Here is a 23,269-nt window from a genome sequence, read left to right as displayed (position 1 = left end):
TTGCATAGCTGCTCCACTCAAGAAGTTGCCTCATTTGGTCGAACTTCTGTAAAGAAAGGGTGGGAGGCCACACCCTCAGGCCTTCCTCTTTGGAACATTTGCGAAAAACCCTACGCACACACACACACACCCACACAGCCTCACAATCAGACTCCGCAGGGAATCCCCTCACATCACAGAGACTGGGATGCATTTGTCTCCCTGAGGCTGCATCTCCATGGGAGGGAGGAAATAATAAGGGCCTGACACTTAATAAGCCTCTACTAAGTGCCAGGCTGTAGGTGTGGGTGCTTTCTATATAGAATCGTCTGTTTTAACCTTCAAGCAACCCCGGGAAATAGGTACTGTTTTTAACCATCTCCAGGTAAGTAAACTGAGGCTCTGCCAGGTCCAGGTCAAGGAATTTGCCTAAGGTCATTTCGGCAGGAATTGGCAAAACCAGGATTTGAATCCAGGTCTTTTGGGGTTCAAAACTGGGGATTTTCTTCCCTGCTACTATTGAGATCAAATGGAGAGTAAAATTAAAACCAAACCACTAGATTAGTAATGCAGCAGTACCCAACATCTGGCTCCCTGGAAACATCAGGGCAATCATATGTCTCATTTCCCACCCAGGGGTTGGCATTATTGAGTCAAAGGCATGTGGCTTTAGGAGACCAGAGCCCAGACCAGGATGATACAAGAAGGACAGAAGGCCCTTGTGAAAGGGGCAGTTTGGAGAGAAAATGATAATGATAGAGAGGCAGCAAGGTCAGAGGAGATGATACTGCTTTGGGGAGTAGTGCCACCTCTGCTTAGTAATGGTGGGGGAGTGGATGGATGGATGTATGGATGGATGGATGGATGGATGGATGGATGGATGGTTGGTGAGTGGAGGGATGGATAGTGGATGGTGGATGGAGGGATGGTGAAGTGAAAGCCAGGCTGTGCCTTTCTTATGTCTGCTCAGTGTTCCTTAGGTCATTGTCATCTTTTATCTCAGGATCCCAGCACAGCAGCTGCCACAGGATAGGTGCTCAGTAAACCCTGTCAAAATGAATTGAGTGTGGCCTTTGTGGCCACCTCACAGGCCCTCACTTCACACACACACACACACACACACACACACAGAATCACACACTTACCTTTTCCTTCTCATGTATCCCCATCATGGCCAACAGCATCCTAGATCAGTGGTTCTCAGTCCTGACTGTGCATTTAATATTAAGACTCCATGCCACCTCACGCCAGCCAGGCTGTTAAGCCAGCATTTGCAGCACAGGCATGAGTATATTTTAAAAGCTCCTTGGGGGATTCTAATGTGCAACCAGGATTGAAACCACTGGCCTTGGTGCCTCCCTTGGCCTCATCCTCCAACCAGGTGAATGTGGGATCATGTCCATCCTCTGGGTCTCAGTGTGCATGTCCTCCTTTCCCAGCTCCGCCATGTCTCCCCGGAATGTTCAGGAACATTCTTCTACCTGCTTCCCCAGGCTCCATCCCACACAGAAATTGGAAGGTCATTCTCAAGTGCATGTATAGTTTGTTGGAGGCTCCTTCTACAAAGCAAATATAATTCTTTGACTCCCCTACCTAAAATCCTTCAGTGATTACCCCAACTACAGGGGTCTCTGCCCAGCCTTCTCTCTTGCCCCCAGATGCACAGGACACCCCAGCCATGTGTGTCCAGAGCTGGGGGTCTTCGTGTCCCCTTGTCTTTGCCTCGCTGCTTTCTCTGCCTCAAATGCCCTTTTTCCCTTCTTTGCCTGGCCAAGTCCAACTCATCATTTTTCAGGACTGGAGTGAGGTGCCCCTTCTCCCAGAAGCTCCTAGAAGCCCTAGGTCTGAGGGAGGCTTCCTCCCCTGTGCTCCCCAGTACGGACCACACAGACCACCATCTCTCCAGCAATACCATAACCCATCTTTCTCCACATCTTCCATGTTACTTGGCCCCTTGAGCTGCAAACTATTTGGCAGGACCAGAGCAAAGAAATCCTGAGATGGACCTTCAGCCCCACCTGGCACAGCCCAGCTGGGGTGGTCAGCTGAGCACCAGCTCTGTTGGCACCGTGAACCAAGGACCATGAGGTCCTAAGAAGGAGAGAAGAGACACAGCCTCTGCATTTGAGGAGGATGCAGCCTGAGTCAAGGGGACTGGGCCTCAGGGAAGCAGTTCAGAGGGACCCCACCCTGGGAGATGAGGGATTCATGGGAGAGGGCTCTGGGCCAGTGGAAGGTGAGCCTAAGGAAGCTGGTGAACTTCTCTGAGCCTTGGTGTCTTCATCTAAAAACTGAGACCATAGCTCCCACTCCAGGCTGTTGTGAGAATATTAAGGAAGCACATATGTCAACCCTGCACAGAGAAGGTTCTCCCTAAAGACAGCATTAGTCTTCATTCATTCCTAGTAATGAGGTCAGGCCAGCCAGGACCCACTTCTCCATCATCACCTGCTGAGCACCTGCTCCCTCAGATCGACCCCTGCCCTCAAGGGCTCATAGAGGGACCCTTCCTCTGTTTGGTGTTATCTCATTATGGGGTCCAGGAAGGCTTCACGGCAGAAGGACACCTAGCCTGGCCTTGCAGCTAACCAGACAGCTGAGGGCCTGGAGAAGCAGGACAAGGGTGCTCTGGCAGAGGGACCATCACGTGTAAAGGTTGGGTGTGGCTGGGCCTACTCACAGGACCAAGTGGGTTGTGAAATTTCATGGTGTCATCAGAGGAGGAGTAGCTTGTTTGTTTAATCACCACTCACCGTTTGCAGCCTGGAGCTTTGATTGCAGGAGGTTGGCGGGACTGGTAAGGGAATGTTCTCTTCAAAGGAAATTGAGAAAGAGAGCTTCCTTCCCAGTAGAGGAGAACAGTGCCGAAATGTGACTGAGTTCGGGAGAGGTGACCAGACCAGGGTGCTTGGGTCCTCACCCACCGGACATTTCTCATCAGATGAGATCAGGTGGGGGCAGCTCCTTGGAGGGGCATCCTTCTCCTTGGGGTCTGGATTTGCAGTGTTGGATGAGACACAGGGAGAGGTGAGGGAAATCAGAGCCACATTGCAGAAGCTTGACCTGGCAGCCTTTGAGGGTCAGATGAACAAGTCCAGCAGTGGGGAAGAACAAAGACAGGGAACGGGAGAGTAGGGAGGACTTTGGGATGTGGTATGGATGCCCCGGGATCCAGTTGAAATTCAGATCAAAATGGGGAGAGGCCGAGGGGAGAACCCAAGGCACCCTTGACGTTGTGCATCTGGCTTATAGGCAGAGTGGGGTGGTCATCAGAAAGGAAAGCTGGACAAGACGTGGTGAGGAGGAAGATGAGTCCAGTCTGGGGTCATGTTGTTGTTCAGAGCCCTGTCCGGCCTCCGACGGTGAGGCCAAGGGTAGAGTGGGATGGGTAGGCCTGGGGCTAAGCAGAGAGGCTTCAGGGAGCCTTGAGGCCAAGCAAGGTTGGGAGCCCTGCAAGGGACGGGGGAGAGGGGGTCGAGGGCCAGATAGAGGCTTTGTTGGGGGACAGGGAGAAGAGTGTGGTCTGAAGGCAGTAACTCTTCCCACCCCTGCTCCAGCCCCACAGACCAGTCACCCACTGCTTGCATGAGGTCAGACAAAATTACGTGTACGGTAGCTCTTTGAAAGGAGCTGGTGGTATAGAGAAGGAAAGGGCAGGGCCCCAAGATGAAGAGCGGGAAGCTAGAGAGAAAAGATGGGCTTCCTTGCCCATGGTGAGGGCTGGGGCGAGGCCGTCTGAGGCTGGGTGAGAGCAAGAGAGGGAGAGATGATGGCACGGGAGCAGGGACGCTGAGGGAGCTTGGTCTCTTGACTTTGGAAGCCGAAGCCAGGAGTTTTGCGGGAAGAAGTCCCCACACCCTCCTACTGCCACCCCAGCTCAGAAACAAGTTGGCTCCACATCACCAAAGCGCTCAGAAAATAGGATTCTCCCCTTTAACTTCACGAATGCTACCCAAATCCTTGGATCTTCTTGGTAATTGTCAAAGTCATCTCCTCCTTGTTCTAACCGATCCCTGTATGTCTGCCTATCAACCCTATTTACCCATACTGAATTCTGTTATAGAATCAGAGATGTGTCCCATTGGAAAATAAATTTGTTGGGGAAAATGTAGGGGGAAAAAAATTCCCACCTAAAAGTTAGACAGACCTGGAAATTTTTACTTATATTTGCTAAAGTAGCAGTTTTTTGTTAAAAATGGATCATAAAATAAAGGTATAAGTTAACACAAATCATAAAGTAATGTTTCCTTTAAAAAGGGTTTGTTTTATAGTTAAATTAATTTGGAAAACATTGCAACCTCTCCAGCAATGGTTCTCAAGTTATAGCTTGCCTCAGAATCCCCTGGAGGGCCTGTTAGAATCTGGACATAGAGACCCACCCCTAGAGCTACTGATTAGGGAAGGCTGAGGTGGGGCCTGAGAATCTGCATTTCTATTGACGTCCTGGGGGTGCTGATGCTGCTGGCCCACCAACCACACTCGGGGTAGCAAGGTTATACTTTGCTTTCCTGGGGGAAAAAACCTATTAATCTACTAAAAGTATAGCAACAAGTATCAACTCATCTCTAATTACCCTTTAAAAGCAAAAGGTCACCTTATTTAGAGCCTGGAGAGCAGCGATTGTTTCAGACTCTAGCTGCGCCATCTTGGGAGAGTTATTTAAGTTTTTTGACCGGTTTCCTTCCTATAAAATGAGGCTGGTGCTGCCTAACTGCTAGAATTGTTATGAGATTTAAACGAACTCCTGTAGGCAGTGCCGCTGCGGTGAGGTCTAGCACACTGTAGACCTAGTATCTAGTATCTCCATTCTGGATGCTTGGGAGGACTTTGTCCTCATTCCTGAGCCCAAGGAAGGAGACTGGCCAGGGAGCTGCCTTCTCAGGCTCTGTCACTACCTGTTTGCTGGCTCTTCTGGGCTTCTTCCATCCCCACGGGAGCTGGCCCAGAGGAGACTACCTGCTGCTTGTGCTTTGACAAATGCAAATTGAGCTCCTGGGGGTGGGGGCCTGAGATGAATCAAAAGTGGTCCCTTGGTCCCAGCTCCAAGAAGCTCACAGTCTAGTGGAGACCAAGCTATGGACAGCTCATCACGATACTATGTGGTAGATATTCCTTTGGAAAAGAGCACTGGGAAAACTTGAGGCAGGGAGGAAGCTCTGAGGAGGCAGCATCAGAAAAAAGCTTTCTAAGAGAGAAGCCCAACCTGGGTCTTGAAGGATGCATAGGAGTTCACCACGCTGATTGGAGGAGTGGAGGGGATGTCTTTCAGGGCGGTGAGAACTCCGTGATCCAGGAGGACCAGAGTGGGGGCCTGTGTAGGGAAGTGGGGCTGAAGCTGCCAATGCCGAGAATTGGGCAAGCATCTCAGCCTTTACTGGGGGGGGAGGCAGTGCAGGACCATGGGGGTTTGAAGCAGGGATGAAGTCCATGGGGGTCAGCATTTTAGTGTCAAGGAAAAAGGGGTTGGTTGTCAGATGCTTCAGTGAGATCAGGGGAGTTTAGAGCTGACTCTTTAGATACAGCCACTAGGATGTGACACACAGTGCCCTGGGTGAGAGCACTTAAGGAGGGCAGAGAGGAGAGGAAGTAAAGAGGAGCCAGACGCAAAGATTCTTAGGTGAACTGAGTGTGAAGGAAGAAAGGGATGAGTGAATTAAGCAGAAGGACCCCAGGCGGGAGAGGGCAAAGTTCTGTGCTGTAGCCTGGATCGTGAACTTGTCCACTGGTCCCTCCAGAACACCACGGCTTAAGGCTGCAGACGTTAATATTAACAGTAAGTGATAATCATGGACTAGTCGCTAATATTTGTTGAACTCATTTTACAAACCAATGCTTTCTATATATCATGTCAGCCCTGTGAGGCAGGGACAATTACTGTACCCATTTCATGGATGAGGAAACTGAGGCACAGAAGGTTAGGGATTTGCCCAAGGCCATATGGCTGGGAAGAAATGGAGCTGGGATCTTCGGCCAGGCCCTTAACACTCTGGCTGACCTGCATCCATCTCAGCTGCCCTCTCTGGCCTTGCATATGGACTCCCAGCCCCACCCAGGATTCTTGTGTCCAGATCCCAGCACAGGAGCTGGTGGCTCCTAGACCCCCTGGTCCGGCCCCCTAGTGGTCTGACAGGGAAACGGCACCCACCCTGTGCGTGGTGGCCCTTCTGCCCTGAAGGTCCCTGATCCAACCCAGACCCAGGCCAGCGTTTACTGTGGAAAACTGAAACTCAGAGATGAGATCATCAGAGGCCTTCCCCCTGGAACCTCCACCTTGGGACAGTTCCGTTTCCGCACCACTTCTGGGTAACCTGCGCGTTTCCTCCAAGTCACCTGCTCCACCTGGAACAAGGCGGGCCCTCCTCAGTAAGCTTTGCCCCGCACCCCAAAGAGCAAAACCATGAACTGGGAAATGGAGAGGCTGTTAGAAGAAGGAAAGGGGCAGGAGAAGTGGAGGAAACAGGAGCTCCCGCCTCTCTGTCAGTACAGGGCCAACAGCGGGTGCCCAGCCCAGGCCAGCAAGCGGCTCAGTATGCACTCCCGTCTGGCTGTGTCTTTACCCGGTTCTGTTGTTACCTGGCTGTGCCATTACCTGACCATGTTGTTACCTGGCTGTGTGACCTCAAATGAGCTAGGTGCCCTCGCTGGCCACAGGTTCCTCTTTGTGTGATAACAGATTTTCAAAGTCCCTAGTATCCGGTTGTCTATAAGTATGTAGCAATATTTTGCCTCTAGATGACTTTCACATATTTTCTTCTTAACTCCACTTCTTCCTGGATCTGTGGCTTCCTCTGAGTACTACCACACCCCACCCTGTGTTCGGTGCCAACCTTCTGTTTTGAGGTCAAAGAGACCCAGCCGGGGAGACCGTGACCCACATGGGACTGACTCACTCCCAGTTCCCCACAGTTGCCCTGGGGTCCAGGACCTCTTTCCCGGGCACCGTCTGGTGCTGGGCCACCCTCAGGGCTGTGAGGATTGTACAGGCCTGGGAAGGCCCCTCTTCTCCCAGAAATAAGTCCTTTTCCACACTCAGACATCAGAGGTCATTAGAGGTTTGGTCCTCCACCTTAGCAAGGATTTCTGTCCCAGGACACTCAGCTAACAAGGGAGGTGGAGGAGGAGGGCTGGGGTGCTGGGTGAGGAAAGAGGTAGCATGGCTGGTAGAAGCATAGCTGGGAGCACTCCCGGAGGCCAGCCTAGCAGTGGTGAGGCTGCAACAAGCATGTGTGTAAAACAAGTGTGTGTGTAAAAGCTCCTCCTTCCCCATGAGGGGCTGGGATAAAAGTAATGACGACACCAGATAGGATGATGCCAGCGTTCTTCTCCAGCTCTGAGGCGCTGAGCACCTACTGTGTGCAGCCCCCACAGCCCAGGCTGTGCTCTAGCACCTTCCAGGCCTCACAGCATCTCAATAACCCACAAGCAGCTGGTTCCTCCAACTCACAGAGGGCATTCGCCTCCTGGACCCTCTCTCTAGCAGTGTGGGCTACCAGGTCCCCAGGCAGCCAGTACCGAGGAGAGAAGCATTTGCTAAATTGAGGCAAGGGAGTCTTCAGGCAGGTGTGTCATTTTCTGCATCAGGTGCCTTTCCCATGCCTGTCAGGGCCAGGAGGAGCCCCAGCATCTCCCGCTTGTCTGCTGAGTCCCCATCTTTGGTCACTAGGACTTGCTGCCCTCATGCGTGCTCGCAGGTGGCTCCCCTGTGATGCTGTACAGAGCCCTCTGTCCCCATCAGCCAGGTTCACTCCGGACAAAACACCCAAACCGCAGTCCTTTGATTCTGCTGAGACAGGGAAGGCGTGAAGAGGCTTCAGGATTCCCAAACCTTCCTGCGACACGCTCAGCCCCCAGCCAGCCCACTGCCCCAGGAGTAAATGCAAGGAGGGTGCTGGGCCCTCACCGTTAGGGATGCTTCCTGGGGGAGGCACCCTTGGGTGGGGGGAGGTGGGCAGCCCACTGGAGGAGCACCGGCAAGGTCCCCCGCCCCAAGCCCCTGACCACCCCTCTCAGTCAATGACAAGGCTGCCTGAGCCCTCCAGTACCTGGAGCCTGGGCCTCACGGAGCAATGCAGACCCACCCTTGCCCTCCTGGTGCTTAGGCAGCAGTCAGGTTTTCACATAAATGGGTTTGTGCTTAATCTGCTATCAGCGCTGCGGAGGTAACATCACAAGGCCCAGCCTGGTGTGGGGAAGGTGTGGCTTCGTGAGATCAAAGGAGGAGTGGGGTTCACTAGACAAGCCCTCCAGATACACTCACCCCATATACTCAGGAGGAGAAGAAAGAGGGGCACAGGGCGTTCCAGAGGGAGGGAACCACGCATGCCAAGGCCTCCAAATCAGGACATAAAAGAGACGGAGCCAGTGGGGAGGCCTGAACCCTGGAGGGCTGGGCAGCGGGCACTGACGGTGGGGAGGAGACAGGGTGACTGCTCATCACTCTCAGCTCTGTGTGAGCCAGAGAGGGAAACTGAGGCAGAGGCTGTCACGATGAGCACTGGCCAGAATACCCACGCCTCCATCCTGTGCCTAGCTTGGGTTATGTAGGAAAGCCTGGGAAGCCTCTTCCCGCCTTTTCCACCTTTCCCAGACCCATCCCACACCCACCTCCTCCAGGAAGTCCCCGGGGTTGCTCAGGCCTCTCAGATCTCACTCCTTACTGCCTGCAGCCTGCATTTTGAATTTAGCAAGTTCCTGTCCTGGGTTACTTTGCTTCCCTGTGTAATGAATATTTGGAAACTATGTCCTCCTCAGCACCAGGCAAAGAGCCAAGGTTAGGCAGAAAGTAAATGAGGGTTAAATTCCACTAAACTGCTTATCCCCCCAAATCCAGGAGACTCGGGAGAGCAGCTACATAGGAGATAACGGCGCTCTGTCCCTGGAAGCTTGCATCAATTGGGGGCAGCAAAAAGTTTGATGAATGAATGAATGAAGGCACAGACCAGAGCCCGTGTGAATGGGAAGAGAGCACTGTAGACTGTTGTCGAGGGCAGGCGACTGGTCTCTTTCTTAGGGGAAATGCAGAAGGAAGAGCATGGGCACGGGTGCCAGTTTCTGTCCTGGTTTCCACAAGGCCAATCAGCTGCCCCCTTGGAGCTGCCCTGGGTTCAAGCCCCCTAGAGGCCCCACGAGACCAGGGTGCGAAGGGGCTTGTCAGGGGGCAGGTGAGGCCAGAGCATGCAAGGGCGCCGCCGTGTCTCGGTCTGCAGGATGGAGAACCTGTTCATCAACCGCTTCATGCACATGTTCCAGTCTTCCTGGAGCGACTTTGCTGACTTCGAGAAAATCTTCGTCAGGATCAGCAACACTATTTCTGGTGAGTGTGCTTTTGGGGGCTCTCATGGTGCTGGGGAGCCTTGCCTGGGCGTGGGAAAGGGCTGCTCCACCCACTCCAGCACGAGGCCTCGCTGTCCCCCGGGCCAGCACCGCCTGCACCCACACAGTACGCTCCACTGGGGATCAGCCTCATGGCCAGAGGTTCCTCCTCCTTGGATGTCCAGGGTTGAGCACCCTCAACCTCATTTCACCATCAAAAGTCTCACATGTATCAACACTTTTTCCTTAAATAAATCAATCATTTATGATGCTTCTGAACAGAGAAAAGGCAGGAGTTAGCTTGTTTTTTAAGCATTTACATGAAAGCAACAGTGGGTTCCTTTGGACTAGGATGTGTTTGGTAGAGCAGTAGCATCCTAACTGCCAGGGATGGCACAGGAAGGACCACACAGCAACAGAAAGATTAGGAGACATTAAGGAAACAAGCAAGGGGGAAAACTGCCTTCACAAACTCCTCCCCAGGATGCCCCCCGCTCCCCTCCTTCTCCTTCATCCTAGGGCCCCTGCTTCCTGGACACAAGGACCTGGGTTCTTTTTTTTTTTTCTTCTTTTTCTATAGGTACAGTGTGTACAGCAGACCTCTAGAATGTACTCATCTTGCTTAACTGAAACTTCACGCCACGGATTAGTAACTACCCACAGCCCCTCCCTAGCAGCCACCGAACTGTGCTGCTCTTTGATTCTACTGAGCTTGACTAATTCAGGTGCTTCATATAAGTGGTACCATGCAGCACCTGTCCTTCTGTGACTGGCTTATTTCACTTAGCATCATGTCCTCCAGGTTCACCCATGCTGTCACATATTGTGAATGTCCTTCTTTTTCAAGGCTGAATAGTATTCCATTGTATGTATACACCACATTTTCTTTATTCATCCCTCTGTAGATGAGCATTTAGGTGGTTTCCACATCTTGGCTGTTATGAATTGTGCTGCAATGAACATGAGGATGCAGATATCTTTTCAAGATCCTGATTTCAATCCTTTGGGATAAATACCCAGAAGTGGGATTGCTGGATCATGTGGCAGTTCTATTCTTAACTTTTTGAGGAAACTCCACACTGTTTTCCATAGCAGCTGTGCATCCTGAATTCCCACCAACTGTGCACAAGGGCTCCAACTTCTCCATGGCCTCACCAACACTTGTCTTTTTTTTTTTTAATAATAGAATCCTGACAGGTGTGAGGTGGTATCTCATTGTGGTTTTGATTTGCATTTCACTGGTGACTAGTGATGTTGAGCATTTTTTCCTATACCTGCTGGCCATCTGTATGTCTTCTTCAGAGAAATGTCTGTTCAAAACCTTTGTCCATTTTTTCATCGGGTTATTGGTGTTTTTGCTATTGAGTTGTAGGAGTTCCTTATATATTTTGAAGATTAAACTTTTATCAGATATATGGTTTGCACATATTTTCTCCTATTCTGTAGGTTGTCTTTTCACTCTGTTGATTGTTTCCTTTGCTGTGCAGAAAGCTTTTTAGTTTGATGCAATCCCATTTGTCTATTTTTGTTTTTGTGCTTGAGAAAGGGGTTCCCCAGGAACCTTCTGAGCCACTAAGGGCCAGCTCAGGGAGGATGGGGTGGTGCCATGGCCTGACCTAGTGGTCAAGCAGTTGGGCGTGGTGGGCTGTCCAGTGAGTGCCTGGGAGAGGGGACCCGGCAAGGACTCTGGCCCTCCGCTAGCATCAGGAAGACCTCAGCCCGGCTCAGAACTCAGGCTGAGCTGCAATTCTCTCCTCCACAGAGCAGGTTATGAATCACTGGCAAGAAGACTTAATGTTTGGCTACCAGTTCCTGAATGGCTGCAACCCTGTGTTGATCCAGCGCTGCACGAAGCTGCCAGCGAATCTCCCGGTTACCACAGAGATGGTGGAGTGCAGCCTTGAGCGACAGCTCACCTTGGAGCAGGAGGTTGAGGTAGAACCTGGGTGGCTGGAGATGGTGGCCCCAGGCCAGAGGCTCAGCTCAGATGGCCAGGTCATACTCTGTTGGGCAGAAACCACTTCTTGCCGGCCATTGCTCGCTGGCCCCCAGGCTGCTGCCTCCAGGCTCATCTGTCTGGCTGATGGCAAGATCGGCTGCCCTCAATGAAGTGACCTCTTCCTTTTCCTGAGCATTTATGAAAACTGTCTTGTCCAGCATAGGTGGAGGAATTGAGAGTGCTATTTCTCTGTGATGCTCAGGTCTTAGAGCATAATATCAGTATTTTCAATATCAATATCATAATTAAAAGAGCTCCCTCTAACTAAGGGCCTGTTGTGGGCCAGGCATTGTGAGAGATGCTTTACACACAGGACCATCAATTGTTACCCACCTTGCAAAGGTGAAGAAACTGGAGAAAAAAGCAAGCCTTGCATCAAAAAAAAAAAGAGAAAACTGATGGAACTTTTGACTTCCTAATTAGAAGTGTTGGTCTTCTGCTTCTGTCCTCACCCTCTCCCCAGCCCTTCTCCTGGCCCTCGTCTGCAGGGTCAGCCCCCTCCAGTTCCAAGACTAATGTAGTCTTGAGACAGAAAGGGGTTCAAATCTCCTCCTCTGGTGGGACTCGGTGTCAGCCGCCTTCCATGCCAGGAGCTTGAGGCTCTGGGAACTGCCCTTAGTCTCCCATCAGTTGGCCCATTCCCACTAGAGCCAGGATGACCAGGCCTCCTGCCACCTGCCGCAGGTGTCTAGGCGGCCTTCTGCTGTTTCCAGTCACCCTGTCTTGCTTGCTCAGCTCACCATGGGGCCCCAGAAAGAGAGCGATGGTCAGTGCCGTCTGTAGACAGACCTCCCAGCCCTCACACCCTGCCCACCTGACTCTGGAGGGCCACCTGCCCAGCTGAAGTCCCCAGGCAGGGCTCCTGCCCCACCTAGTCATGTGGACAGGTGACAACTTGTCCCCACGTAGACAGGCACACACAGCAGTGCTCCCCTGTAGATTTAATTGCTGGACGTAGTAACACTGATTCAGTGCTGTTGGTTTCAAACTTCAAATCAGAGAATCACTGAACCTTAAAAGCCAGAGAATCCTAGAACTGGAAGGGACTGAGCAGCCATCTATGCATCCAGCCACCCTGGCAGGGGGACAGCCTCCACTCAGGAGTCCTTGCCACCACAATGGTCGTCTTTCCTTTGAGTTATGGTCTTGATGCTCAGCTGTGGTTTTGGTGGTGAAGCAATAATCCAATAGCCACCATTGACTGGAGTCTTACACACACACCACCCATCTCTTTTTTTTTTTTTTTTTTTTTGGTTGTGTTGGGTCTTTGTTTCTGTGCAAGGGCTTTCTCTAGTTGTGGCAAGTGGGGGCCACTCTTCATCGCGGTGCGGGGACCGCTCTTCATCGCGGTGCGCGGGCCTTTCACTATCGCGGCCCCTCCCGCTGCGGGGCACAGGCTCTAGGCGCACAGGCTCAGTAGTTGTGGCTCGCAGGCTCTAGAGCGCAGGCTCAGTAGTTGTGGCACACGGGCGTAGTTGCTCCGCGGCATGTGGGATCTTCCCAGACCAGGGCTCGAACCCGTGTCCCCTGCATTAGCAGGCAGATTCTCAACCACTGCGCCACCAGGGAAGCCCCCACCTATCTCTTACACATACGTCGCTCCATCCCCTACAATATGGTTCTTAATTCCCACAGTCATTTCTGCTACTTCTCTTTGGCAGCATCTCATGATCTACATTAAGTTTGTGGCCTACTAAAACTCCTAAGTTTTTTTTTTAATCTTTACCTATGCAATTATTTTTTTGCAACATGAATAGAGAAAGTCTACCCCTGTTGTTTTTGAGTCATCGTCACAACTCTTCAAGAGTGTTTTAGTTCTTAGACTTTATATTAGGATTTTGTAGTTTCAAGTCACAAAAATCATAAGAAATGCATTGGTTGAGGCAACAGCAAGAAGCAAAGCGAGGGGACTTCCCTGGTGGCACAGTGGATAAGACAATATGCTCCCAGTGCAGGGGGCCTGGGTTCGATCCCTGGTCAGGGAACTAGATCCCACATGCATGTCGCAACTAAGAGTTCACATGCCACAACTAAGGAGCCCGCGTGCCACAACTAAGACCTGGTGCAACCAAACAAGTAAATTTTTTTTTAAAAAAGAAGAAGCAAAGCGACTAGCTTAGGCATAGCTGGGTCCAAGGTTCAGATAATCCACTGGCATCATTTCTCCATTTCTCAATTCTCTGCCTCTGTTGGATTTTTTTTCTTAGGAAGGTGTCCTTTTGTGGAGGTAAAGATGACCACCAACAGCTTCAGACTTACCTTCCACCATTTTAGCAAACATTACCCAATCCCAGAAAGAAAGTCCCTGTTTCCCAACACTTCCAGCAAGTGTCATGGGTCCAGCTTGAGTTGTGAGATAATTCCCTGAACCAATCGCTATGGCCAGGAGAATGGACTATGTTGACCAAAAGGAGAGGACAGGAATACCAGACAAGCAAGACCACCAACATCTTCTGCAGAACCTAGAATATCAGAACTGAGAGATAGGGTTGGCGCTCTCACTTTCCAGAAGGATGAAACTGAGGCCCAGATAGAGGAGGTGGCCTGGAATAACAGAGAAATGCCCCATAGGCAGACCCAAATCCCAGGTCCCCTGGTTCCCAGGGCCTCCCTTTAGCGTTTCATTCACCAAGTTAAACAACCTGGGTCCGCTCAAGATTTGATTGGCAGCCCTTTCTTCTGCGCAGTGGTCACTGATGGCCACATCCGCTCTGAAAGGCCATTTGTCCAGTCCATCACAAAAGCCCAGCCAACCCTGTGACCCACCGGGCCAAGTGTCTCCAACTTCTGGCCAAGGTGTCCCAAGGGTCCATCACTTGCTCTCCTGGAAGCAGCCTCTCCCCACTTCCCTCTGCCCTGGCTGGCCGAGGGCACCATCCCCTCCTTCCCCGACCCCGTCCCACTCCTGCCCTGAATGCATCTCGAGCAGACTGCTCGGAGCTCATCACTGGTGTCAGACAACTGCCAGGGTCCTCTGCATCCGAAAAAAGGAGGACGATGATGGCCAGGCTTTGAGCTTCTCTAGTGCCTTGGTCCCTTCAAGCGCTTGCGCAGTGGCCACCGCGCGCCCTCTGTAGGCAGAGTCGTGGACGTACAACTGACTTGAGCACCTGTTGACCAGTCTCCACCGTACTGTAGACCCGACCCCCTTCCCCAGCCGGACCGCAACCCCTGCCTCCATTTCTAGCTTAAAACACAAAAGACTTTAGAAAAAGCGCCGCTTGTCCTCCACCCGAACTCTTCCAGCTCTGGCCTGCGAAAGGAGCCCTTGCGGCCCTCAGCTTAAGCTCCCTCTAGGGGACTCAAGTGTAGTCTGGGATGGGCGGCTTTCTACCTTCCCCAAATCCCAGGTGCATATTTGTTTTATATTGAAGTATGATATCCACGGAAAAGGGCACGAATCGGGAGTGGCAGCAAGCTCAATGAATTTGCACCTTACCCCGCTGTGCCACCAGCCTCAGACCAGGACACAGAGCACACACAACCCTTGCAGACTCCCCCCTGCCCTTGTAGACCTCCTCACCCCTGAAGACCCACCTCTAAAGACCTCCCCCGGCCCTGATGACCCCCTCCTGATGCGGTGGACGCCTGCTTTTGTAGACCCCACCCCTCAGAGCCTCCCACCTGCGAACCTGCCCCCTTTCCATCTCTCCTCCCAAGGGTGACCCTGGTCCCGACTCTGACACTGAGTTTACCCAGCTTTGAAATCTCTGTAAGTGGAGTCCTGCAGCATCACTCTTGGCATTTGACTTCTCTCATCTATTAACTCTGTCTTCTTTCTTCTTCTTAAACTGTGTCACTCCGGGTGATCTTTCAACATCCTTCACGAGAGTCAGGCAGACTTCGGGTACAGCAAGTGCAGAAGAGCCACTGCCATTCCTTCACCTCACTGAGCCCACCGCAACCTGTGAAAACTGATGTCAGTCAGCCTTTGAGTTAGAGGACCAAGAACTTTATAAAATTCTGAACTCCACTGAGTTGCCAGGGCAGCCAGAGCCCCCTTTCCCTCCCTCTGCGCCTGATTGCTGGGTCCATCTCAGGCTGCAGCTGATTTGGATGTATTCCCTCTTGCCTCCTACAGCTAGGGAACATCTTCGTCGTGGACTTTAAGCTGTTGGATGGCATCGATGTCAACAAAACAGACCCCTGCACTCTGCAGTTTCTGGCTGCGCCCATCTGCTTGCTGTACAAGAATCTGGCCAACAAGATTGTCCCCATTGCCATCCAGGTAGGCTGAGGGGACCCGTTCTCTTCCCAGGCGGCTCTACCCTCAGCAGTCAGGGCTCAGGGAGGATTTCCTGGGTGGCAACACCAAAGCTCTAGGAGGAGAAGGCAGCTCTGCCTTGAGTCTCCTGCTGAAGGCTTTGCCAGGTAGGCAGGAAAAACAGGAACTTAGGGCTTCCTGCCAGTCCTGGAGAGGGCTGACCACAATGGGCAGAAAGGGCTCCACTCCCCAAGATACCCTTGAGAACTTCCTGGCTCTGAGGAGGACCTGCCTTGGGATAGCATACTGGGCTCCCCACCCCAGCGTCCTGACCAGCCCCAAATCAAAACGCCCGCAGAGCCCAGGCAAGTGAAGCTGTGAGATGAGCTGGAAGCTGAGGCTGCCAAGGGGGACCATGGGGTTCAGGAACTGTGCCAGTCCTGAGATGCTCCCTTCGTGTGCCCCGGGGTTCTTGTCTCCACCAAAGACGATGGAGAAGGAGAGGGGAGCAGTTTTGGGGAGAGGCAGGCAGGGACAGAGCTTCATCTCTCCCCATTCCTGGCTGCATCTGCTTTCTCAAGGCACCAGGCCACTGCAACACTGTGGGAGCTGGTATGCAGACAGCAGGAAACCACACCCAGGCCAGGATGAGGTGTGGGTCCATGAACGGGGGAGGCTGCACAGGGGCCCCCACGGGGAAGGCAGACAAGCACTCAGCAAACAGTACTTTGAGTCAGCCGTGAACCGGGCATTGGGTGCCGTGGGCATAATAGCAGCTAGTTTTGCCAGATGTTAACCGCCAAGGCTATCGCAAGGGTTTGCCTACACAGTCCACAATCCCTTACCTTGGATTCTGAAATCTAAAAAATTCTAAAGCTCTTAGATTTATCAAAAATTTGTAGCAAATTCATTGGCAGCAAAGCTTGCACTGAACCAATAGGAGAGGCTATTTAAGAGGCTTTCTCTCACTTAGTATGAAATGCATATGTTTCACTGCAGAACTACTAACATATTTGAGTGTAAAATATTGTGTTGCCCCAGACCCAGGGAGGGGGAGAGAGGTGTCACATAATGAAATGTACACACTGCTAAAATCCTAAAAATTCCAAATTCTGAAACATTTGGCCATTGGGGTTTCAGACCAGGACCTACCTTTATTTATGTAATTGTCACTACAACCCTCTGAGGAGGCAGGCACTAGTGCTACCGATCATTTTAAGCAGATAAGGAAACCAAGGCACAGGGGTAGTCAGCGGCAGAGCTGAGGTTCGAGCCAGGCCGTCTGGCTTCAAAGTTCATGCCTCACCAGTCTCCCAGTCTCTGGGGCACCTCTCCTCCAAAGGAGTTCCCGGCCTGTTATCAGAAAGAAGCCCTATTCTTCAGAAACTGATGCAAAAGGTAAAGGGACAAGTGATGGAGAAGTAAGCAGAGCTAGGAGCCCTGTTCACCACTGGCAGGCACCTCTGAAGCAGCCTGTCCTCCAGAGACCTCTTATGTCCAGACCATGGACTATTATGCCACCTTTACAACCAATAAATTAGATCTATCCCAGCTGACCTGGAGGGGGTTCCACAATGAGTTAACAGATACAGAAAGCAAGATACAGGGTAGAGATTATATGATCTCATCTATGTCAACTGAATGCAAGGAAAGAGCCCACCATAGATGTGACCAGATACTCTTGTGGGCATGGGGAGTCGCAGAAGGACACAGGTCACCAGGTTGGGAACATTGGGATGGAACTGGCTGGGGCACAGGTGAGCAAAAGAAAGAAGCAACAGACTTTATTATAATGCTAATCAATATATGGAAAATTGCACAAATATGCATATATGCAAAGAAGCTGGATTATGAAATGTTTTCTTTCTCTCTTGTGCTCTTCTGTAATGATTGGAATTTTTTACGTTAAGTATACAATCTTTCCTAATCAGAGACAAAAGGCTACATCCTTATCACCACCACTCCCAAAATTTAAACACAAAACACCAAGCGTTCTGGAGTTCCACCACAGCATCACTAACAGCCTGGAGGGGAGTGGGGAGGGTGGGAAGAATGGGCGGGAGGGAAGGCCCAAATCGGAGCGACCTGCAAGCCTGGTGTAAGAGTTCCGGATGATAGCAAGTGAGGGTCTGGACTAAGCAGTGAGAGTGGAGAGAAAGGCTAGAGGCACTGCCAAGGAGTACGCAGAGCACTGGGTCCCTTCCCAGCTCAGCTGTTTACCAGTGTGTGACTTGGGAGAGCTGCTAAACCACTCTGAGCCTCAGTTTCCCCCTATGTAAAATGGGAATGTCAAGGAATACCTGCTTTGCAGGGCCACGGTGAGGGATAAATGAGATAGTACAAGTATAGCCCCTAGCATGCAGCAGAAGGTCTCCTTGGCCACAGAGCACACACCAGAGCGTAGTAGGCATCCTACCTGCTCTGCCAGCAGAGTCAGGTGTGGGTGGGGCCGCGCAGTCAGAGCAAAATAGCGAAGCACTGGGAGGGGCGGGGCGGTGGGTGGGGAAGGGGAGGGGCAGGGCAATAAGAGGGGAGTGACGGGGGTGGGGCAGGACAGCAGTACGAGGGGCGAGACTGAGCGGGGCAGCAGGGGAGGGGCTAGGGGAGGGGCCAGGGGAGAGGTGGGGCAGTGGGGAGCCTGAGAGCTGGGACTGTTAAAAGGGGCTGGAGTGTTGTTCTGTGAGAACATGGTTTCAGAGTTCGCAGACATCCTAATTTTCCAAGAAAACCTATTAACCCAGATTTTTACGTGCAATTACTGATATTTAAAGGTTGACAACTAATTGCATTCACAAACAAACAACCAAAAATATCGTGAAGGTCAAACTCTGCCCTCCTTGCACTGCTCTGTCCTGGGTGAGCAGGCCCGGGGCGGGCTGTCTAGAGCCGCTCTGTCCAGCGTGGGAGCCCCTGGCCACCCACGGCGCTAGAGCCCTTGAGATGTGGTTAGCCCCTACCAAGGCGTTCTGGAAGTGCAAAATACACACCTGATTTCGAAGACTTAGAACGAGAAAAAAAATAGAATTTTTATTATTTACATGTTGAAATGACATTTTAGAGAGATTGGGTAGAATAAAATTGTATTATTAACATAAAGTTCACCCGTTTGTTTTTATTTTTATTAGTGTGGCTGTAACTGAGCAGGACCCTAAGGAGCCTTCCCAGGACAGCCCCCCCGCCCCCCCATGTCCTCCGCCTCAAAAAACTGTACATGAGTTTACGAACAATTAACATAGAGACAATGAGAAGGGTCCTGCCGGGCGCCTCCCGGCTGTCTCTGCTCTAGGTGAGCACTAGGGGGCGCTGCGGCAGTGCACGGTGAGGGGCCCCCGGCAGCTGCGCGGCTGCGGGAGCGGCTCTTTCAGCAGCTCCGGGTCTGGCTCTCAGCCTGCGTCCGCCGCGTCCCGGGGAGATCGGAAGCCGAGAGCGCGGGCGCTGCGCTGCTGCTCTGCGCCTCGAGCCTCCGGCTCGAGCTCGTGCTGGAAGGGGCGCAGCTTCTCCTCACAGTGCTTCTTGTGGGTGCACCAGTCCTTCCGCGGGCACTGGGAGCCACAGTAGCGAGCCAGCCGGCAGCGGCCCCTGATGTTGAACTCCCGGAGCTGCTTCTCGGTCATCGCGCAGGGAGGGGAACGGCGCTCGTAGCAGGTGCAGGGAGTCTCCTCCTCTTGCACCACGTCCCCGTTGGTGTTATAGTACCAGGTTACATTCAGGACGGGGAACTGCTCCGCTATGGGGTACGTGGGAAGCTGCTGAATTGCAAGCCAATATGAGCTTTGCTCCCTTCACTTGTTCGAGGTCTCTGACTTTGGGCCACCCACCCCACGGTACCAGCTGCAGGTTGTCCAGGCGACTGTCCACAGTGACAGCATTGAGATGCATCACCTGAAACGGGGAGAGATGCCCCAGCCCCACCTCGCCATCGCTCCCACAGCAGTTCAGGAAGGAGCCTTCCTGACCCTCTTGCTCGGTTTTTGTCAAGGGCATATACAAGTATCTTAGCACCATTTCCATCCGCGTCTACTTCCATCCAGGCCTCAAAGGAGTAGCCCTCCACCAGCAGGGATGTTCTGCTCATCTATCTGTGTGTACTTGGTCCTCATCTGACTGCCTCTGCTCCTCTCTCCCAACAAATGCTCCCACCGCTGGTGATGGGAACAAGGTTCCCATTCAGGTTAAGGTCTGTGGCTGGTGCAGCTGCACAGCTGGCTCCTTTCCAGAGATTGTGCTGAAGGAAAGTGCAGCATTTATTGCAGAGCCGCAAGCAAGGAGTCCAGGCAGCTAGTGGTCAAAAGGCCCCAAACTCCCCAATGGCTTTCAGGGAAAGGTTTTTGAAGACAGGGTGAGAGAGGGTGTTTGTGGGATGTGTGATCAGCTCATGAACATTCTTCTGATTGGTTGGTGGTGAGGTAATCGGGAGTCAGCATCAGCCTTCTGGTTCCAACTGGTCTGGGGTCTGTGTGCTTGTGGGCAGCATACAGTTAATTTCTTCCACTTGCTGGGGGTTTCAGTATCTGCAAAACAGCTCAAAGTGTATGGCTCAGAATATTATCTATAGCCCTTGAGGAGGAACTAAAGGTCCTTGACTTTGTTTTTTGTTTGTTTGTTTGTTTGTTTGTTTTCACACACACACACTGTATTTTATTTTTACAAGAGATAAATAGACTGACACCAAGCATTGTACATGGATGACCACAACAAAAGCAACAATGATTGCAATTACCAAACCTGAAACACACTCATACTATGTCATAATATTGACATTCAGTCCAGTAATCCTCCACTGTAACAGCTCCTTTACTTTGCAGTGAAAATTGATTTGTATATTCTTTGCCTCTGAGTCCTTGTGGGATTTTTTTTTTTTAATTCAGACAGAAAGTCACAAAAATTATACTCATCCTCATCAGTTCACTCAGTCCCATGTAATTACATGGGACTTGACTTTGTTTTAATGGCTAAAGTATATTATTTTATCTTGCTTGACTGTTTTCCTTTATTTCTGCATTTTCTCACTTCTCTGATTAAATTTATTCTTTGGAACTCAGGGAAGGCCTAGGAGGCTAAAGTTTTTCTATAGACAAGAGGCAGGCGGAGGACATGGAGGGGATCTGTCCTGGAAAGACCCCCATAGGGTCCTGCTTGGTTACAGGGCTACCTGAAAATTTTAAATTCCACATGTGGCTTGCATTATATTTCTATTGGACCTCATCTCTGTTTTTGAGGGAGAGACAGGGAAATTACCTTCCAAAATACTTAGCATGACCTTGAGGACCCAAATTGGTCTGGCTCCTCCACATCTCAGGCAGCTCTCCTCCTGGGTCACCCTGTTCCCGCCACACTGCTCCCAGCAAGAGTCTAACACCCGGCCCAGCCCCCAGTTCCTATGACGGCTCCTCCACTCTCCTCCTCTGTTCTGGACAATTCACTCTCATCCCACGTGTCCACCCCTTCCAGGCTCTGTGTCCTCCTCAGAAAGAGGGGTCATGACAGCAACTACCTTGCAGGCTCACATGACATCGGGCTGTCAGGTCCCGAGGCTGCACCGGGCACTAGGGGAGAGCCCCAGGAATGCCAAGGGCTGTTGTCATGGACAAAGCTAGGGACCAGGGGCTTGAGCAGGAAGGGCTGGATAATGCGGATATGTCAGGGCCAGATCACGGAGTTTGGTGACCTTATTTTCTGGCACAAAGAGGTGACTGAGTGTTTTTAAAGACAGGATTGACCTGATGTGATTTACATTTTAGAAAAAAAAAAATCACCCCTGCCCCAGTGTGGAGTTGAAACGGGAAAGGGAAAGACAAGCCAGCCTCTACTAAGGAAGCACCTGGCCGCAGGGCTGGGCTCAAGGGACAGTGACTTGGGACACTGCATCATGCGGGCCCTAGAGCCCCAGGAACTGGAGTTGCTAATCTAGGGCAAGAAGGGAATTCAGGAGCACCAAGACAGAGCCTGGGGAACAGCAGCATTTAAGGGGAGAGCAGAGGAAAGGAAAGTTGGGAGACCAAAAAGCAGCAGCAGAGAAGCAGGTGGAACCAGGAGGGAGGAGCGGAGATGGGGAATGGGTGGAAGACCACAGCCTTCACACATGACGGTGCTCGCTCCTTGCTGATGCGTTCATGCTCTTTCATTCACTTCTCCTAATAACTGTGAGGTGAGTAAACACTGTGCCCTTGTTACTGATGGTGAAGCCAGAGCTCAGAAAGGCTGAATTGCCCAGGGTCCCACAGGTAGTAAGTGATGCAACTGGGATGGGAAATACGAACTCTAGGCCTCTGCTCTCCTCCACAATCCTCTCATGATTCAAAAGTCACTGTTTAAGAAATTTGGATTCTCCTGGAATTTCCTGAGAGGCCAGGCTCTTCTGTAGCTACAGTCTGGAGCGAAATACTGCAGTGCGTTCTCTTTCTCCAATGTATCAGCTCAACCAGGTCCCAGGAGATGAGAACCCCATTTTTCTCCCTTCGGATGCAAAGTATGACTGGCTTCTGGCCAAAATCTGGGTGCGTTCCAGTGACTTCCACATCCACCAGACCATCACCCACCTTCTGCGCACACATCTAGTGTCTGAGGTTTTTGGCATCGCAATGTACCGCCAGCTGCCTGCTGTGCACCCCATTTTCAAGGTACAGCAAGCTGCTGCCTTACCTGGTGGGAGAGGGTATGCAGATATGGGGGGTGGGGGACAGAAGGGAGGGAGGGGGGGTACTGACATCTCCCAGGACTGTGGCTGGGAGTGGCCATAAGAGACCCCTGGAGAGATGCTGGGGAGGTGGGTAAGTACCCCCAAGGGAGGAAGCAGCTCTGAGCCTGCTGGTTCCTGAGGACACAGGGCCGGGGCCTGACTCCAGCTTGGGCTCGCCTTGGGTGGGGCGGACAGATTTTGAAGAGGCATATGAGTTCAGTGTGACCCTGTCTGATCCCAGGTGGCAGCCCCCACTGTCACTGCCCTTCTCTGTTCCCATATCCTACCGGCACTGACTGCTGGGGTGACTGCAGGCTCAGGTTACCTCTATGTGCCTCCGTTTCCCAATCTGTAGAACAGTTCAGATAGTATGCCTGCCTCCTAGGATTACTGTCAGGGTTAAAATAGTTGACAGATTCGAAGAGCTTCAAACAGTGCCTAGCACACAGCTTTGCTCTGTGTAAGCGTTGACTGTTATCGTTTTTATCACGACCATTATGCATTAGCGCATTAGAGCGGCACCCATCCCCCAGGCCGCTGGCAGCTGCTCCGCAGTGAAGGTCAGCATGTCAGCTTCACTCCCTCCCTGAGGCCTGTAGCATCGCCCCTCCACGGTGGACCAGGGTGGGGGAGCTGAGGGTCCCTGAGGACCCCCGAGGAGGCACAGACCTGGTCAGGAGCCCCCAACCAGCCTTCTCTGAGGTCTCCTCCTGCCCCTCCACCCAGCTCCTGGTGGCACACGTGCGGTTCACCATCGCCATCAACACCAAGGCCCGGGAGCAGCTCATCTGCGAGTACGGCCTCTTTGACAAGGTGGGTGCCTCCCGCCTGCCTCGGTGCCCGGAAGAGCCCGGCCCGGCAGGCACCTACTTCTCAGAGCCTCGGCGGCCTCCACTCCAACCTGAGGTCCAGATTTCCTCTCGGGAGAACAGCCCCCTAGGCACCGGGGTGGAGGCCTGGGGAGGGTGGGAGGCTGGAGGCGCTCCGAGTGAAGCCTCCCGGGTTCCCTGGCCCACATCCACCCCTCCCACCCAGCCACTTCCAAGCACCACCCGCTCCTCCTCCTCACCGCGGCCTCCCCGTCACCTCCTCCCTC

At 52.1% G+C, this 23,269-nt stretch overlaps 1 protein-coding gene and 1 pseudogene across 3 annotated transcripts in view; one reads left to right on the top strand and one right to left on the bottom strand.

Moving 5' to 3' along the window:
* Nucleotides 1–23,269, top strand: part of ALOX5 (arachidonate 5-lipoxygenase) — a 56,712-nt gene that overhangs the window by 28,634 nt on the left and 4,809 nt on the right. For all 3 annotated transcript variants that reach the window (XM_068548944.1, XM_068548943.1, XM_068548942.1), the window contains exons 5-9: nt 9,186–9,292; nt 11,054–11,226; nt 15,372–15,518; nt 21,911–22,114; nt 22,900–22,986. In XM_068548944.1, the coding sequence (XP_068405045.1) occupies nt 9,186–9,292; nt 11,054–11,226; nt 15,372–15,518; nt 21,911–22,114; nt 22,900–22,986 (718 nt within the window). The remainder of the gene's footprint in view (nt 1–9,185; nt 9,293–11,053; nt 11,227–15,371; nt 15,519–21,910; nt 22,115–22,899; nt 22,987–23,269) is intronic.
* Nucleotides 18,878–19,594, bottom strand: LOC137767642 (zinc finger MYND domain-containing protein 19 pseudogene; annotated as a pseudogene).

Source organism: Eschrichtius robustus, chromosome 7 (assembly GCF_028021215.1).
Source record: "Eschrichtius robustus isolate mEscRob2 chromosome 7, mEscRob2.pri, whole genome shotgun sequence".
In the NCBI taxonomy this organism is placed as follows: domain Eukaryota; kingdom Metazoa; phylum Chordata; class Mammalia; order Artiodactyla; family Eschrichtiidae; genus Eschrichtius; species Eschrichtius robustus.
Note: the sequence above shows the minus strand (reverse complement) of the source record. Positions and strands in the feature narration are given on the sequence as shown.